Below are 15,741 nucleotides of genomic sequence, written 5' to 3' on the forward strand. Positions count from 1 at the left end.
ATTATGTGTCGAGCGCGCGTGCTCACGTGCCGATATACTCGAAACAAAGGACGCGCGAGGTTTCCGACAATGATTTTCGGTGATCGAATGAAAAAGTTGCATTTTCTTACCGAACGTATACACTTGCACAGCGAACAACAACAGTGACCAGTAAACCAACGGCATTGTCATGTTTATAGCGATAACTGGTAAACACAAAATCGTTCACTTCTCATCTCGACACTTTCACACAATTTATTCCACTTATTAATCCAAAGATGATACACAAGTTCACGTATGATCCAATTTGTTAGCACAGCTGGAATAACATCTGAAATGCGCGAAAAACTCAGTCACGCGTTCGGAAAAACTCGCGCGCTTCCCGCGGCGTTCGGAGCGTGTGCACACCAACAGCGAATGACGTCGGTTGGGTTGTACGCGGTACGCGGGGATGCACGAACATCGCGCGAGTCAGACGAGTGGAAAACTAAATCACATAACCTCGGGGCCGTTTTGCTGCCGCCACCGCCGTCGCCACCATCGCCGCTCTTGCCACCGAACGCGCGCGGCTCCCTACTTCTCGACGCGCGCGGCAAGCGTGCGCGCTAGAAACGCGTAGCTTGCGCGCATCCTCGCCGAATGTAACCAGCGCACCGCGGCCACCCTCACCGAAAAACCTGTTCGCCACGACGAACACCGCCAGAACCTCTTGCTGCGATGATTACAAAATCCACGGCGCCATGAACCAACGTAAGTCTTAAATTTTAAATGAACGGTTCGTCATCGAGCATATACCCCTTAAATGTATGCTTTTTCTACGATTTCTAACCTACAAAACGAATAATTTTAATATTTCACTAATAAAACTGTTTTTTTTTTTAGTTTATAGCCATTTATTTAACTGAAAATTGAATTAAGCAATGCATTTGCTAATATATACACCAAGGACGTGCCCAAATTGTTTTCAAATTGCATTCGGGCGATTAAAAGTTTCAACATGAAGAAGGGAGTGTAAGAATATGAGCGAGTCCGAAGGCGATTGCATCGGAATGATTTATATTAACGATGTGTCCAATTTAATAGCTCCCAGCATGCTCATCTGTGTTTCTCAAATGCTTTTGTCTGCTGGGGTAGGACGGCACGAGTCCTACGCGAGGCAGCGATGGATGAATCGAAGGCGGAATCGTGGGCAACGTCCTTAGACATCGTGCGACGAAGGAACCGGGGTTATAAAGGGAATCGTGAACATTTTTATTCCGAACCTCTTGGGTGAGATTGAATCAATTGAAGGTATTTTACCATTACGCTTTTAGTTGGCTGTAAAAATCGAATGCCAGAGCAAAACTAATGACCTCTCGACGGCATGCATATAATCTGAAGCGGCGTGCCACGTCAACTTGCAGGCGCTTACTTGTTTTTGACATCATGAAGGTATTCGCCTGTTTCCACGCCGCCTGAAAAATCACTTACGATGCGCTAACGTATTAGCATTCTAATCGTCGGTTACATCGTGCCACACAGATTCATTTATCACGTTCGTGTGGTAGTTGTTTCGGCGCACGGGATGGATCTTTGTCCGCCGACGTCAGCTTAGTTTTCGCACAGCACCTTTTCCTCCTGGCTGTTTGTAAAGACGGTGCGACGTCCGTGTGTTGGGCGGACGCCTCGTGCTGGGAAATCTACGAATACGGTTAGGTAACATTATTGCCTTGTTCGCCTATTCCCGACAGCCAGCCTAATAGGTTACGTATTTTAACAAGTTTCATCATTCAAGCTATAAACCCCTCCTTCATACCTGAAGCGAATAAATCATTTTTTATGTACTGAAGGCATTGGCTTGCAGTCTACCTTCGTTCGATATCTACGCTTGATTTATGGATAATGTACGGCACTAGAAAATCCTACATTATACTATACTAGACTTTTTCAAATTATATATCGTGAATAGATTTAGTCCTGGCATTTTAAAAACTATTTTTAATTTGTGACGAAACTCAAATTCAATATCTGTGCAGGATCCATGTAGAAACAAAAATAAAAGAAGACCTCTTGTTGGTATTTTTGGCAGTTGGAGTTTACCGTTCGCACGTCGAGCACAGTGCTCGGAAGGTTCGCCCCCGAGGGAGTTGACTTTCAACCTCTTCCTGAGGTTTGCCCGCGTTTCCACTTCTGGAATACTAATGCCTCAATTTTTCAATGTGTCATCTTGGAAAATAAACAATTGCGTCATTAAAGTGGCAGCGGCAGGTTTTAGAGCGTTGTATGCAGCTTCGCGGCGGCAAGAGCGCCGCGGCTTTGTTTGCGTAGCACTGGGGCCAAACAGCCAACCGCCGCCGGTCGACCAACCTGTACATGTGTGTCCACCAAGTTTTGACAGTGACATGCCTTTATTGTCCTTCATTTGCTTAGCGCGGAGCGGGCCTACCATTCCGCCTTCGCCGCCTCCTCCCAGCCCAAAACAAGCACATGAATTCAAACGCGCCGCCGCAACCTATAAACACGAAACTATAAAGCATGTCACTATCTCGGGGGCAATTAGATAACGTGCAAACTTTTTATGGACGGTCTTGGCGGTTCATTCGCGCGATATGACAAAAAATATATTATGCTACATTTGTGTTGAGAAATATTTCATTTTCATTGTGTTTATTTAATGGTATATTAAGTATCAAGTGGTTAAATGAGAGTTTTAGTCACGGGATTGATCAAGGACGAGCTTAGCGAGTGTTTGACTGACGGTACATAGCATTTTAACTAGTTTTAGTAAGAAAATTCGCAGTTGCAAGCTCCACCCGTGACTAAAGCCCGTGACTAAAGTACTTTAACTACAGCTTTGGCCGTCTATGTTTAAAATACCACTTTTTGTGTCTCAAAACCGTGAAAAACTAATTTTTTTAGAATTGCAGTTAAATTCCACAAGACGAGTTTATAGCATGTAATAGAAAATAAGCTAATATAGTAATTCGTATATATCCTTCCTTGTACAATCCGCGACGGGTGTGAACACGATGGGATATAATCTATAATCTTGTTTCATCGCCGGCGCACATAGCAAAGTTAGGTAATTATTAGCATTTCGACCAATACTACAAAGTAAGCCTACATCGCTTGCGCATGTATCAGCGATTTTCCCCGGGTCTAATTTTGCTCCTTTTTGCCCCCTTGCTTTAGCCTACGCCAGCGTGTAATACTTGCAGCATACGTGTTCGCATGTGAACGCTTTAACTTCCGGCCCCATAATTATTGGAAAGTTTGTAACGAACCCACTCACCGAAAGCTGGAAGCATCTCTGCCTACACCACATCATCTTTTGTAAATATGAATATTAGGCGAATATTAAATAATTATAAATTAAAGCCGCTCGTTCGTTAGGCAGCCAGCGGCGGCAAAAAGCACCCCCAGCAGCCAGTAAGTGGAAAGTCGGTCAAATTATGCTTTAAACAGCAACTTTTCCACGAATTTCGAAATTTTGTTTGCCATTAATTTTCTTTCAATTTGTATAATTATTCTACTATAAACTTACCTACGTAATGTTCTGCTGAAATAATTAAATATTCGGTTAGTTAATCATAAATTTATATTTATTTAATAAAGTACACATTGGTCTTAAAATATTCAGCTAATTTCTACAAGTTTTGAGGCAAACAGTTAATTACAATTAAATTCAGCGAATGGCAACTGCATTGATCGTGAAAATGTTCGTGGGATTCGTTTATTCACAGCGGTTCACACGTCGCAATCCATTTCATTCACTACTATCGTGAAAGTCGAACAGGTCGTAGTCGTTGGGCTGAAGTGCTGCGAGCATTTCCTCTTCGTCTCCCTGCAAAAGTTGCATTAATGCTTCGGAATTGTGCTTCGCTTAAAGGTTCGGGATAGAGAGGGGTGTTGCAACCGTGGACGCATTGTATGCGACGCGTTAGGGGTGAGTGGGCGGCGGCGGATAACCACGCGCGTATTGAATACGCGTCAAATGTCGCGCATTGTGCTCGCCACTTACGTTCGGCCTAACAAGCGCCACCGGAATCCATATATTTCCTACCGCTTTCTTTCGCTAATGTCATTCAAACGACTTTTTTACAATTACACTGCGGTCCGGGAATGAAGGAGTGTCGCGCATTTATACGCCTGCCGGACCATAAATCTCCCCCATGTCAGAAGGAGCAAAATAAAAAGTTTAGATAATGAAAGGTACAACATAAAATGTAAAACGTATACATCGCTGAAATAGAGTCGACAACTGAAAGTCGTATAAATTCTGCGCGTGGATATAAATTCTAGCCTGAATCGGGACTAGGCGTGGAAGGAAAGCGGAGTGCTATGCTGCGCGCGGCCAAGTAACTGGCAATCCACTCGAAGAAGTACCATTTGTTGGACTGAAGGATTACAAAACGCAAGGCGCGCGCGTGTGCTTGAAAGGAATTTTGTGGCTTTCGGCTGTTTTGTTATGTTGCTAAACTTGCCCGGTCTTTTCGTGATTCTTTCCGTGGGTGTTCCGGAAACTAATAAAATTGATGATGTTAACTGTCATTTTACTCTAGATCTAGTCGAAAAATAAAACAGTTATCACTTTTCACCGCCCCCCCAGGACGAAATGTTTGAGGTACGAGACATGAGTGGGATAGTTAATTAAGTAAACATAAAAATTCATCCTACTTACGTATTCTATTGCCAGCGGCGTAGGGTAGTAGCAGGGCAAACACTCCATATAGGATACGCCGGAGTTGTCTGCTGTGCACTCGCATGTCTTGCACGCGTTCGCCACGGCCGACTGCGCCACTCGTTTTGCAAACACACCGAGAATCTTGCGAGCGGATTTCTCCCCGTCCAACTTTTTGCCGGCGAAGAGTGAACCTGCAATCACATCGACCCCATTGGATACCACTCGAATGCCGATATATCAATCGGTTGAGTTTTTGGCATAAGATGTATTGCCTTTGGTCAGGCGAAATTCAACGAACAATACAATATTCGCGTAACCAGCGATTTGTCGCGATTCTCGTAAATTTTAGAATAAAACATTTGAATGATTTAGTCCGTGGGTGATATAGATACAATTAAACCAGGTCGCGGCGAGAATTTATCGCTTTTCCGGTGAAAAACGTCTTCCCAGCGCACAGGTGATAATTTAAAGTGGCAATTGTGTTCGAAACTAATGCACTATGAAAAGATCTACGCCTTGAAATAAAAAAACATGCCACGGAGGCAAACTAAATAGTTCCTTTGAATTTCCATTAAAGCTTGCGTGCTTTAGTGTCCTGTAGCCGGCGGCAAGGACTAGTAGCTCGCGTAGCGTACGAACATCAGGTTTATCTCTCGGATTTTGACCGGCGGCGGCGAACGCGAGCTCACGGACGGTATACATCCTGTTAGCCACCGGCTGATCTGCGTTTCGGCGATAGTTCCAAACGTGCCACCGATGTCTTACTTACCGTTAGTTTCCAATGACAACGATGCGCACACACCCAGACTGCTCTTCGGTAATTGCACGCTCTTCCTCAGTGCCTTGTCTCCTTTCAGCTGATCCATATCCTTCTTTGCGTACGCATATCTGCGGTCGACGCCTGCAACGACAACACGTTTTAACAAGAATAATCATTATAATATTCCACTTCGTCTCCTCTTTTGTGAATGGAAAACATATCCCATCCGAATGCAATTGCTGCACCTTTATATTACTACTCGTATCGTAATTCGTCCATGGTGGACCAGAGTAAGCACAGTATGGTGATGACATCTGACTCATTTTAATTAATCTGCCGTTCAACTCAAGCTTTTGCATTTACATAACGTGCATTGCCAGTAGCAAACAATTATCTTTCTTTGAGCGAAGTATTATTTCATTTTTAATTGAATTCCCTTGCAAAGACCAGGAACACGTAAAGTCACCTGCGCTCCGCAGCAATTTCACTCGTACCCAGCTGCCTGAGTCGTATTTGTTTTTCTTCTTTTGAGCAAGTGGCATTTGAAAACAGGTCGCAGAGCTAAAACACCAATGGCAAAGGAACTGCTTTCTTTTTCCAAAGGTACCTAATTGAATTTTTTGTTAATACACATATTCGCTTCTTTCTCAGGTTATGCGCACCGCAAGGGTCTTTGTATAGCAAATTGTGCAATGTTCCCAACAACCAGAGAAGTCTAAACTCCGAAACGGTAAAGACTGAGTTCTTTGCTCACCAATAATGCTATATAATAATGTGGAATTGCGTAATCCGTAAAGGAAAAACGTTTATATTATTCTTATCGAATTTTATTTAATTTTTAGTTCATTACTTAGTTTTAACATAATGAATAATTATGCATATATTATGTATAAGTGCACTAATCAAAATTCAGGTATCAAACTACTGAAATTAATATTGCAGCAACTATGCAGCGCATAATGAAATTCCGACGCTATTAAGAGTATTAAAAATTAATACTAACGTTGATACTTTTACAACTTGTGACTACGTTAATTATAATAAATTCAGAATTTGAGACTTTAATTAATATTTTACATTAATAATGTTTTCATCTTGCGCTTTGAAAGTTTCAAGCAACAAAATAAATGCATTCACGATGTTTCAGTATCTTTAAATAGAAAACATTCCAGGAAATTCCGGAAAAAAAATTAAATTCCACTGTTAATGCATATTTCCGTATTTTTTTGTTTTTGTCTTTTTAATACATTTTTTTAAATATTTAAGAGAAGAGCAAATATTATTTGATAAACAAGACGCAATATTTCAAAACTATGTGACCTATTAGCTTTCCATTATTCTAAAACTGCCGAAATACCCGAACGTAAAATACTGATTATTCCACAACAACATAAAGTTTCATCGGCAAGTGCGAATGAATTCAACCAGCATGCGGCCACACGCAAATGTGCATCCAATCGCCATATCACATTGAAATGACACTTGCTAAAATCGCAGCGAAATTATCGAACGACCACGACGCGATGAAACGCGACACGCCGCGCTGCTTTGTTCCGGAAAACAATGCCCGTTTTGCGCGTTAATTAAAAAGCAGACCTTTGAATCGAACATTTGTGCCGTACCATTACGCACGCAAGTTTATTTTTGGGCGACGGTCTGTTTTGCGTTATGGGTCGAGTCGGGAGCTGAACAAGATTTAATTGCGAGGTGATATTATATACTTGTTGGTGAAATGTAATAGCAGGCAGCCTCAGAGAGAAAAGTCTGCTGCCTGTGGCCAAAGGTCATGTGAATCGTATAACATTACCAGTACATAATACAGCGTATAGAGATATTGCCTTAATTAACGATTTTTAGCTAATTACAGCTACGGAAACGATGTTACGCTGGGATAACTTGTGCGCGCACCCTGACTATAATGTGAGATAATAATTGTTTGGAATCACCGCGATGCAAATTGTGATTCCTTCACGCATGTTTCACAAAATTTACGAACTAAATCGGGGAGTGAATTAGCAGACGCAGGTGCCTGCCACAAATGCAAATTAATTCTTTTATCAACTCGAAAATTCAAACCCAATCGTAATGCGGATGCGTCCCAAAATGGCAAATATACAAGGCACGCACAGCGTCCGGAAACAGAGTAATTTCCTCATGCGCGTCAGTTAGTAATTCATAGCGTTTACTGAGGATCAGAAAACTATAATCGACTATACAAGGCGATTTGCTCATTAAAAAGTATTCGTATCAGGCGAGATATCGAAAGAAATTGTTGCGCCGCTGGGTGCGATACAAATACCTATACCATGGGCTCGCGTTTCGCATTCTTCCCGCAGTATTGTGCAGGGCACGTACTGTTCAATGCCATTACGGAAGATTGCTGTTTATGTATCGGCGCGCGTCCTGAGGCCATGTAGATTAGATCTCCTCAAACCGTAGCTTCCTCGTCCATGCAACACAAGGGTTCTTGTACAAAGCGCGCATAACAAAACATACTAATCTCAACCAAGCGCGCGATTCATTAGCAAATTTCGCAAACAAATAAAAGTCAACAACGGCATTTATCCGAAGAAACTTGTTTTCAATTTCACTGTGCGATTGGTGCATTAAACCTTTGTAGAAATAACATTTTGACGATGATTGATAGATCCTAGTCCTAGTGTTTTCCACACCAATCAAAATTTTGATGAAGTTCAGCAAACAGTTGCACCTGCTCGTACTTGCGCAGCTATTCGCATGCAATTTTCGTGGTTTACAGTTTGGAATAACATTATAATTATATAGAGCAACGTGAGGCAACATGGGGCAATGCTTTGTTATCATGTTCACATTTCATGAATATTCCTCATTCTGATTTAAGCAATGTTACCGCAGAATGAATTAACCAAATAGTTTCCTGATTTCAACGTGCTTACTTGGATCATCGATAACAAAGATTCCCGATTTCATGAATGAGCTGTAAAATTTCCTTGTATGCACTCGAGATTCAAACCAAATCCTGTGCTAATAAACTGTTCCCATTTGTTGATTCAAGTAGTAATATCTAAATGACATAAATAAGTATATAGAATTTTGAATGACAGCGTTCTGGGATTGTGCAAATCCACAATCCGCAAAGGTCTACAAGAACGCACCGGTAGGCCGCAGTCGACTGTCATGGTAAATGTAATCGCCCGCCGGATGGACATTTAAACAAGTAACGACTCTAGTTTACATTGTTTTCCATGTAAACGGACTATACATCATCCGAAATTTGCATTCGACAAACGAGGCATGCACGCTCACATGCGCTTCTAAATAATTCTCCCAACAAACGCGTGTGCTTCGTATTTTTCCACACGCCGAACAAGAACACGTATACTCCTCCAACATCGACTGCTCGTTTCACGGTCGAAGGGAATAAAAATAATAGCATCGCAATTCGCAAACGCAACCCGCCTGCGAAATTCCCCAACTTATATCAAGAAAGAAGTAAACCGATCCAAATTAACTTCCTTTCCCTTGTTTGGCACGCAGGGCCGCGGTATAAAATGTCGAGTCATTTAAGCTGCGTAGCGCACATTCGGAATGGAAAGCGAAGAAGTGGAAGAAAAGTACTCACCGAAGGTGGTTTTGATTTTGCCCGTCTTTTTCGCCCGAAACTCGTCGTTCATTAATATGTGTAGAGCGATGTCGTTCTCCAACAGCAACTGGTGTATGGTGGTGTAGTCGAGCTGGAAAGTAATTACAAAATAATGTTTCGCTCATCCTGCGGAGGAAGGATTTAGCAAGACCGCCTCCTGATACATGGGCTGCTTTGGGGCGTATACATGCATTAAGGGTCTGCTTTTTATCGTGATCATCAGTGTGCGGACTACTTAATATCATGTAGGTAGACCTCGTAATTTTTTTCAAAGCTTTAAGTAAATCACAAAAATTCGTAGAAAAAAGTAGAAAATTCAATGATTGAACAGTTTTGATATTAATTAATAATGTAAATTGCTGCTTACCGTCATATTAGCCTCTTTACAATCAGTGCAAGGGAGTAAGATGAATGATTTTGACACGCCCGGGCGGAAAATCAACGTAGTTGCGAATGCAATAGCTTTGAATATGTCGGCACTTCCGTTACCTGCAAAGCAAAACAAGACGTTTACAATCGTGTTTATTGTATTTTTCAAAGGAAATCACACAATACCTGGCATAATGTTATCGAAATACTTTGGAAGCAGACGATGTGATGTGAAAATTCCATCTTCAATGATGCTGCGTGGTTCGTCAAAGACTCCGTCACCACCGAATACAACTACAGAGTATCTGTAATTGTATGATAAAAATATTAAAGTAAAATGCAACTTCGAAAAAGAAAAATGCATAAATCGATGTCTTACCGATTCGTTCTGTATTTTAGTGAAGTTATTTCTCGGTCAAGCTCCTGCACGAACTCCTCCATTCGTTTGCGAATGCGCAGATCTTTATTGCAGGCTTTGGCCTCAACGATAAATACAATGTCCGTCGAGGGTGGCAGTGTGTCGTTCGACATCTTAACGAATGTGCCTTCCTCGATATCGGTTCCATTCGCTAAATTACATCTGCAATATAGATGTATAAATATTAAGCCCCCCGACGTATATATTCCAAGGTGAGTAATGTAAAAGCAAGAAAACACTGGATATAAATCTGTTCGTAAATTATGCGAGAACTTTAACTGCACTACTCGTATATTGAATGTGAGTTGTTGCTCTTTACGGGGTGCAGACATTTATGCATCACTTATGAGAATGCATCACTCGAGCACAATAACGTAGAGCACTCCACACATGATTGCAATCAATGGGCGGATGTGTCAACAATACGAATTGGGCATTTTCGGCACGTGCCTAGCAAGAGGGTCGCACGACGCGCTCAATTATCGGCTTTCGCATCAAGGATTAACGCAATAAAATCAAGCCTATCATATAAGTATACTCCACCACTATGTCTATATTAATCACTTACTTGACGCAGGCGTCTGGAATCCGGAGTGGAGTATTAGAAAAAGCGCACATCTTCATGTAAGCAATCGCAGATATGCACGCCTCGTGCGCGGTGTGACTATGCTTGCACATTTCGAAGAAAGGAGCGACGGGCACGCGGTCGAAACACGAATCGAACGGCGACACTTTGCTATCGAAGAACGACGTGCACAGCGTGTCGACTTCCGGCGTCACCGCTGCAACAGTGTGACGTCCTTTTGCTTTTTCCTTTTCCAGCGACGTCGGCATGTTGACGCACGTTGCATCCAGAGACCAGCTTTCGGAAAATCGCTGCAAGTCGGTGGTGGCGAGGCGAGTTTTATTCGGCGTCGATAAATCATCGTACGGTTCGTTGTTCATAGTACCCCAGAGCCCGGCCGTCTTGCCAAAATACCATCCTGCGGGAGATGCAAAACTCATTAAGGGATCCACGCGCAGACGTGTTGAACTTACCCGCGACCTCAAACAGGCATATGTCGAATTTCATATTGCACTGCAAGTTGAATCCCATCTCACTTTCAACTGTTACAATATCAGCTTCCTGGTAAACGAACGCTTCGCCTACCTGGAACGGGAGAGCGGCTCGCTGTGTATCAGAACCTCGGTGAATAGTCTGTAAACGCAACAAGATTTTAGACGTAGAAAACATTATTATTATTAGAAATCTATTGTAAAAACCTTTGAAAGCATATCAATTCGAATCAGAGATCCATGAATCAACAGCAACAACTCGTGACTTTTTGGTGTGGTCTTTTTGTAAGACACGGCGATGGAGAAGTTCCTATCCAGAAAATCAGATGCCAAAAGATAAGTACAACTACCATCAAACTCATACACCTGGCCATCAAAGGTGACGTAGTACTGAGACCCAACCAACATAGCTTGAGCTGTGAATCAATAATATTTCATATGAAATAATTAATTTTACATTTGTGCATATTTTATTTCAACCTTTGAATGGAGGCAGCCAGTCCATTGGATCGGTGTACGGTTTGTAATCGTAGTAGAAGTTCGAGAAAGTCAATTTCGATGTGCTGAAGAAGCCCTGTACATCATTGAATGTCTTGTATTCGGGAATTTCCTGAAAGAACGTGATCGTGAGACGTGACGCAGGCAATAGTTGACTACGAAATTATACTTGGAACTTGGGGGTTTCATTAAACGCATGCCATGACATCGGCAATTTTTGCTCGAGATGCATTATTCCATCAGCGGGTTCAAAGAAGAACTTGGTTTTTGCCTCTCGGTACCTGCTCAGAGAATGAAGTAAAACACGTGTATAGGAATATAAACATACATTAAATATAAAAAGACTTACCTGTTTTCTGCTTGAAGTGCAGTTTGTTTCATATCAGTTAATTTCGCGTGAATAAGCGAGATAAGTCGATGCAAACGATTCTCAATATCAAAGTAATCATAAAACCATTTAGCTTTCACCTCAATTTCATTGTATTTATCAATCAATACACCAATAGATTTCAATTTCTTTAATTCATTGATTTCGTCAACAATCTCATTGACGACATCTTGCAGCTCACGTCCGAATGGCACCAGTTTAAAATACTTCTCTTTGATGAAGTCCCACGCCACTTTTGAGTACTTATACACACTGCCGATTGTATCGTTGCCGGTGATATCATGGTAGAAGCGATCAAGATCGTGCGTGAAATTCGATATTTTGCTGACGTACGGATTATCGATAATGTCGCTGTTGCGGATGTAGAGGAAGTCTGGAACAATCATAACGTCACGCAGCGGAACTCGCATAAGCCGCGCGCGCAATTAACAAACCTAAAATTTCCGTGCCGGCGTTCCATATGATCGTTTCAAGATAATGAAGGAGCGTGATGAATTTCGGTTCGAGGGCGGCGAGCGTCTTGTGCCAATTGACAAGGAGCATTCGGTAGGTTTGGTTCCACAACTCCTCCACATAGCGTATGAACGCAACGTGCATGTCTTTAATAAAGTTGTCATATTTCTCAACGAGTTGCTTCATGCCTTCGGAGAGATGCTCGAGCGCATCGCCTTGGAAGAATGCGTTAACAAACTCGGCAGCCTTTTTGTAGTACTCTTTAATCTACTCAACAATTATTAGAATATCGATTTAAACATTAACAGAAAATACGCAATACCTTATTAATTATCCAACTTATGCTCTTCTGAATTTTAACACCTGAATCACCCATGACTTCCCAAATTTCATTGAAAATCACAGGTAAAGATTCAATGTGTTTCCGAATGGATAGTTCGTCCACCGCCTGAACAATAAACCCAACCACGTTTTTGATGTAGAATTCGTTGGCGTTGTACGACTCGTTGAGGAAAACTTTAAGCTCTTCAAGATCTTCTTCGATTACGTGTAGTTCCCTAGAGGATGCATTATTTATATTCATAAGCTTCGCCAGCATGATACATCGTCATGTGAAATTAGATGTGCCAGCAGGAAGCATCATTACAGCGCGCTTCAAAATTCGCTTGACCGGTTGAATTTATATATCGGGCAGATTGGCCGATTTTCCTGCCGGCCGATCAAACCGGTGAATCGGCTGACCGCACGAACGATTTTCGAGTTTAGGACCCGAGTTGTTTACTGTCTACCCCGAAATCACACCAAACGACAAAGTAATTTGCTTCAAATTGCAATTTTTAGAATAAATTAATAAAATATAAATCGATTCGCGAAGTAGGTACAACATTTGATATCTAATATTATGTCCACCTACTTGATGTCGGCGATGAATTCCTCCATGCGAGGTTTCGAGTCCTGCCAAATATCACTGAGAGCATCCGCCATCTCAGAGCGGACATACTGTCGCCAGTAGTCACTACGCTCCATCGTGTGGTTGTAGAGGCCGACACTGAGAGCTCGTATCCCGTCCTGTAAATATTTTCATACGAAATTGAATACTTTTGTGCGTGGCTTCCACATAAAAAGCCTATGTGGACCCAACAGGCAGATCGGACGAGGTAGAATAACGTTTGATGACTATCATAGATAGAATAGCATCTGATAGAACGAGGACCCGCTCCGGGTCCGGATTCGATATGATATGTGTACCTTAATATTCTGCTTCAACTCGGGTCTCCACCGGAGGCTGGCGACGATCAGCCGGGAGTGATTCAGCTTGAGAAAATAGGAGACGTCCGAGATGCGGTCCTCATCATAATCGCGCCAGATATCGAAGTAGGCACTGCGTGCATCCGGGATGTAGCCGTACATGTGCATGCTTTGACTTCCGTCTGTAAATCATTGTGTGAAATACGCGCGCAATCGCGTTTAGAAAAGTTACGACGTTTCAAAGAATTATGCATATACCTTCAGTGAGATTCAGTTCTAGTTGTAGCAACTTTTCGACGAAATTGAGGTAAAACTCTCCAGAGGCATTGATGTCTTTCTCATGTATGGCTGTTACGTTGGCGGTGTAGAGCGGGAAACTTCCCGCATATCTACCCCACAAATAAGACAATTCGTGGAGAGTTTTGCGCTGCAAGAAGAACAAAAGTTTAATTTTTTAACATTCAAAGAGAAATTTTGAAACATTTTATTTTCTTAAATATATAACAAAATCCAAAAGAATTAATTTATCGTAACAAGTGTTTTCGCATTATCGATTTGTCCTCTGCATATGTGCCCCGGCCTTGAAGGCTCAGCTGGCGACATTGATCTTTCTACACGGTGCTAATGTTAGCCGGGAAAGTCCCACCGTAGTGGGACGCCTGTATTTCTTTCCACGTCTCCGATCCGTAATGATTTTGAATGAGAAGATTGCTCCCCAAGCCTCTTATCTTATTTATCGGATAACGGTCGGATCGCATTGAGCCACCGACGGTACGAGGAGCATTCTCAACGGACATTTTCACGCTCGCACCGCAACCTTCTACCAATAATTAGTTTTACTTCAGTTTGGAGGCCGCTTGTGGTTTGAAGTCTTACGAAGTTAACGATACATATGTATTCATTAATTTGCGGTATTTTGGCAAAAACACAACCGTAAAATTTATAGCTGCGGTTAAAAATTAAATAAAAATGAATTATTTTGCATTGCTATGTGATTTGGAGCACGAATGGTCAAAAAAAGATACCAACGAATTACACTATATTGTATTAAATTCCGGGTTACCGGTTCGGTTGATAGTATTACCTTCATTTCGATCTCGTTGTTGTCGATGTCGATGCGCGTGGTCGCTTCGCCGACCTGCGTCGGCAAATAGCTGCGCCTGTAGTCGACCAAATGATGTGAATAGAATCTGCGCCGCCTGTAATGCACTCCGCCTCCGACGTCTAATTGCAGATTGGTTGCTGGATGGCTGCCCCACAGGCCGTACGTGTAGTTGACATTATATCGGTCCGAATGATTTTCGAGCAGACCGCGCAGTTTTAGCGTCTGTTCCGGATCGGGCGAATAATCGACGGTCAACTTGACATCCGCGAGCGCCTTATCATTCCTCTCGTATTCGCCGAGAATCGTGACATTCTGTAAATTAATTTTTAACATTCACATATATATTCATAAATCGTATCGTACCTTTTCAAGCGATGGATGTTTAAGTTCCAAGAGAATATTATGTCGATTGGGGATGTTTTTGTCTTGCGACCAACCAAAATCTCCTGCGACGCACTTGCGTCGCGACTCCTCGGCCATAGCATTGCTCCAGTCCAAGGACACACCCGAGGATAGCACGTAGTCGGTGATGTTATATGAGCCGGCGGCCGTAAAATTTCGCCGAGGGTACGATAAGTTGATCTGCACTTGCTGCGCTTCGAAGGAATCATCCTGCGGGACATTTATGATATTTTTATTTTATCATGCCTACAGCTTTGGCAAGCATACACTTACCACCGTATTGTTGCGCAAGTCGATTTCGTACGCGAGCCAATGCGTGGGACTCATTTCAATCTTGGAATATTGTTTAAACTGTTGGTCCAGCACATCATAGTTGGTCGTTAGGCGCACCGTGCGGTTAGAGTGGATTGCCATGAGCGTTATTTCTTGACCTGTTTCCTTCTTTAGCACTTTCATGTTCCCAGTTACGTCAAACGTGCTTCTATTGTGTAAGTGATACACTTTGAGGTGCTTGAAATCCTAAATAAATCATCTTGTTTAATGCTGATTGAATCGGTTAGGGCTAACATAATACAGAGTCCTAGGAGAACTTCGGAGAAGATTTGGGATTGCTCAGGTTTAGTTGTTTGTAGTTTCTTTGAAAGAATTTGTTTTTGTAGTGCGTGCACGTAGGAAATGCACGGGGTGGTAAAGTAAAATATTGTATGAGTTGTACGATTGTAGTTAATATTTCGCGTGGTCCACTCGCAAGTAATTTATATCATTTGGAAAAGTTTAAAT

At 42.2% G+C, this 15,741-nt stretch overlaps 2 protein-coding genes and 1 long non-coding RNA gene across 6 annotated transcripts in view; 1 reads left to right on the top strand and 2 right to left on the bottom strand.

The window, feature by feature from the left end:
- Positions 1-330, bottom strand: part of Ptp99A (Protein tyrosine phosphatase 99A) — a 102,461-nt gene extending 102,131 nt beyond the window's left edge. For all 3 annotated transcript variants that reach the window (XM_065309440.1, XM_065309439.1, XM_065309438.1), the window contains exon 1: positions 111-330. In XM_065309440.1, the coding sequence (XP_065165512.1) occupies positions 111-171 (61 nt within the window). In that variant the 5' untranslated portion in view covers positions 172-330. The remainder of the gene's footprint in view (positions 1-110) is intronic.
- Positions 331-373: 43 nt separating this feature from the next.
- Positions 374-2,037, top strand: LOC135797203 (uncharacterized). Of its 2 annotated transcripts, none has more exons than XR_010549490.1 (3): positions 374-729; positions 862-990; positions 1,063-2,037. It is a non-coding gene; the product is annotated as an uncharacterized lncRNA (long non-coding RNA). The 2 variants fall into 2 exon arrangements; XR_010549489.1 differs by having other exon boundaries at positions 869-990.
- A 1,505-nt stretch (positions 2,038-3,542) lies between these two features.
- The window catches only part of Apoltp (Apolipoprotein lipid transfer particle), a 33,398-nt gene continuing 21,199 nt past the window's right edge, over positions 3,543-15,741 (bottom strand). Inside the window, exons 36-56 of the mRNA XM_065309437.1 lie at positions 15,235-15,480; positions 14,923-15,171; positions 14,539-14,871; positions 13,713-13,881; positions 13,455-13,636; positions 13,120-13,274; positions 12,529-12,763; positions 12,188-12,473; positions 11,715-12,126; positions 11,535-11,646; positions 11,348-11,477; positions 11,075-11,283; positions 10,850-11,009; positions 10,380-10,794; positions 9,773-9,973; positions 9,580-9,698; positions 9,392-9,513; positions 9,004-9,115; positions 5,412-5,543; positions 4,640-4,833; positions 3,543-3,802 (exon numbers count right to left, since the gene is read on the bottom strand). Coding sequence (XP_065165509.1) covers positions 3,725-3,802; positions 4,640-4,833; positions 5,412-5,543; positions 9,004-9,115; positions 9,392-9,513; positions 9,580-9,698; positions 9,773-9,973; positions 10,380-10,794; positions 10,850-11,009; positions 11,075-11,283; positions 11,348-11,477; positions 11,535-11,646; positions 11,715-12,126; positions 12,188-12,473; positions 12,529-12,763; positions 13,120-13,274; positions 13,455-13,636; positions 13,713-13,881; positions 14,539-14,871; positions 14,923-15,171; positions 15,235-15,480 — 4,251 coding nt within the window. The 3' untranslated portion in view covers positions 3,543-3,724. The remainder of the gene's footprint in view (positions 3,803-4,639; positions 4,834-5,411; positions 5,544-9,003; positions 9,116-9,391; positions 9,514-9,579; positions 9,699-9,772; positions 9,974-10,379; positions 10,795-10,849; positions 11,010-11,074; positions 11,284-11,347; positions 11,478-11,534; positions 11,647-11,714; positions 12,127-12,187; positions 12,474-12,528; positions 12,764-13,119; positions 13,275-13,454; positions 13,637-13,712; positions 13,882-14,538; positions 14,872-14,922; positions 15,172-15,234; positions 15,481-15,741) is intronic.

Source organism: Atheta coriaria, unplaced genomic scaffold (genome assembly GCF_025399875.1).
Source record: "Atheta coriaria isolate IRGN ID8LTWV9N9 unplaced genomic scaffold, Caltech_Dcor_3.1 hic_scaffold_8_pilon, whole genome shotgun sequence".
In the NCBI taxonomy this organism is placed as follows: Eukaryota; Metazoa; Arthropoda; class Insecta; order Coleoptera; family Staphylinidae; genus Dalotia; species Dalotia coriaria.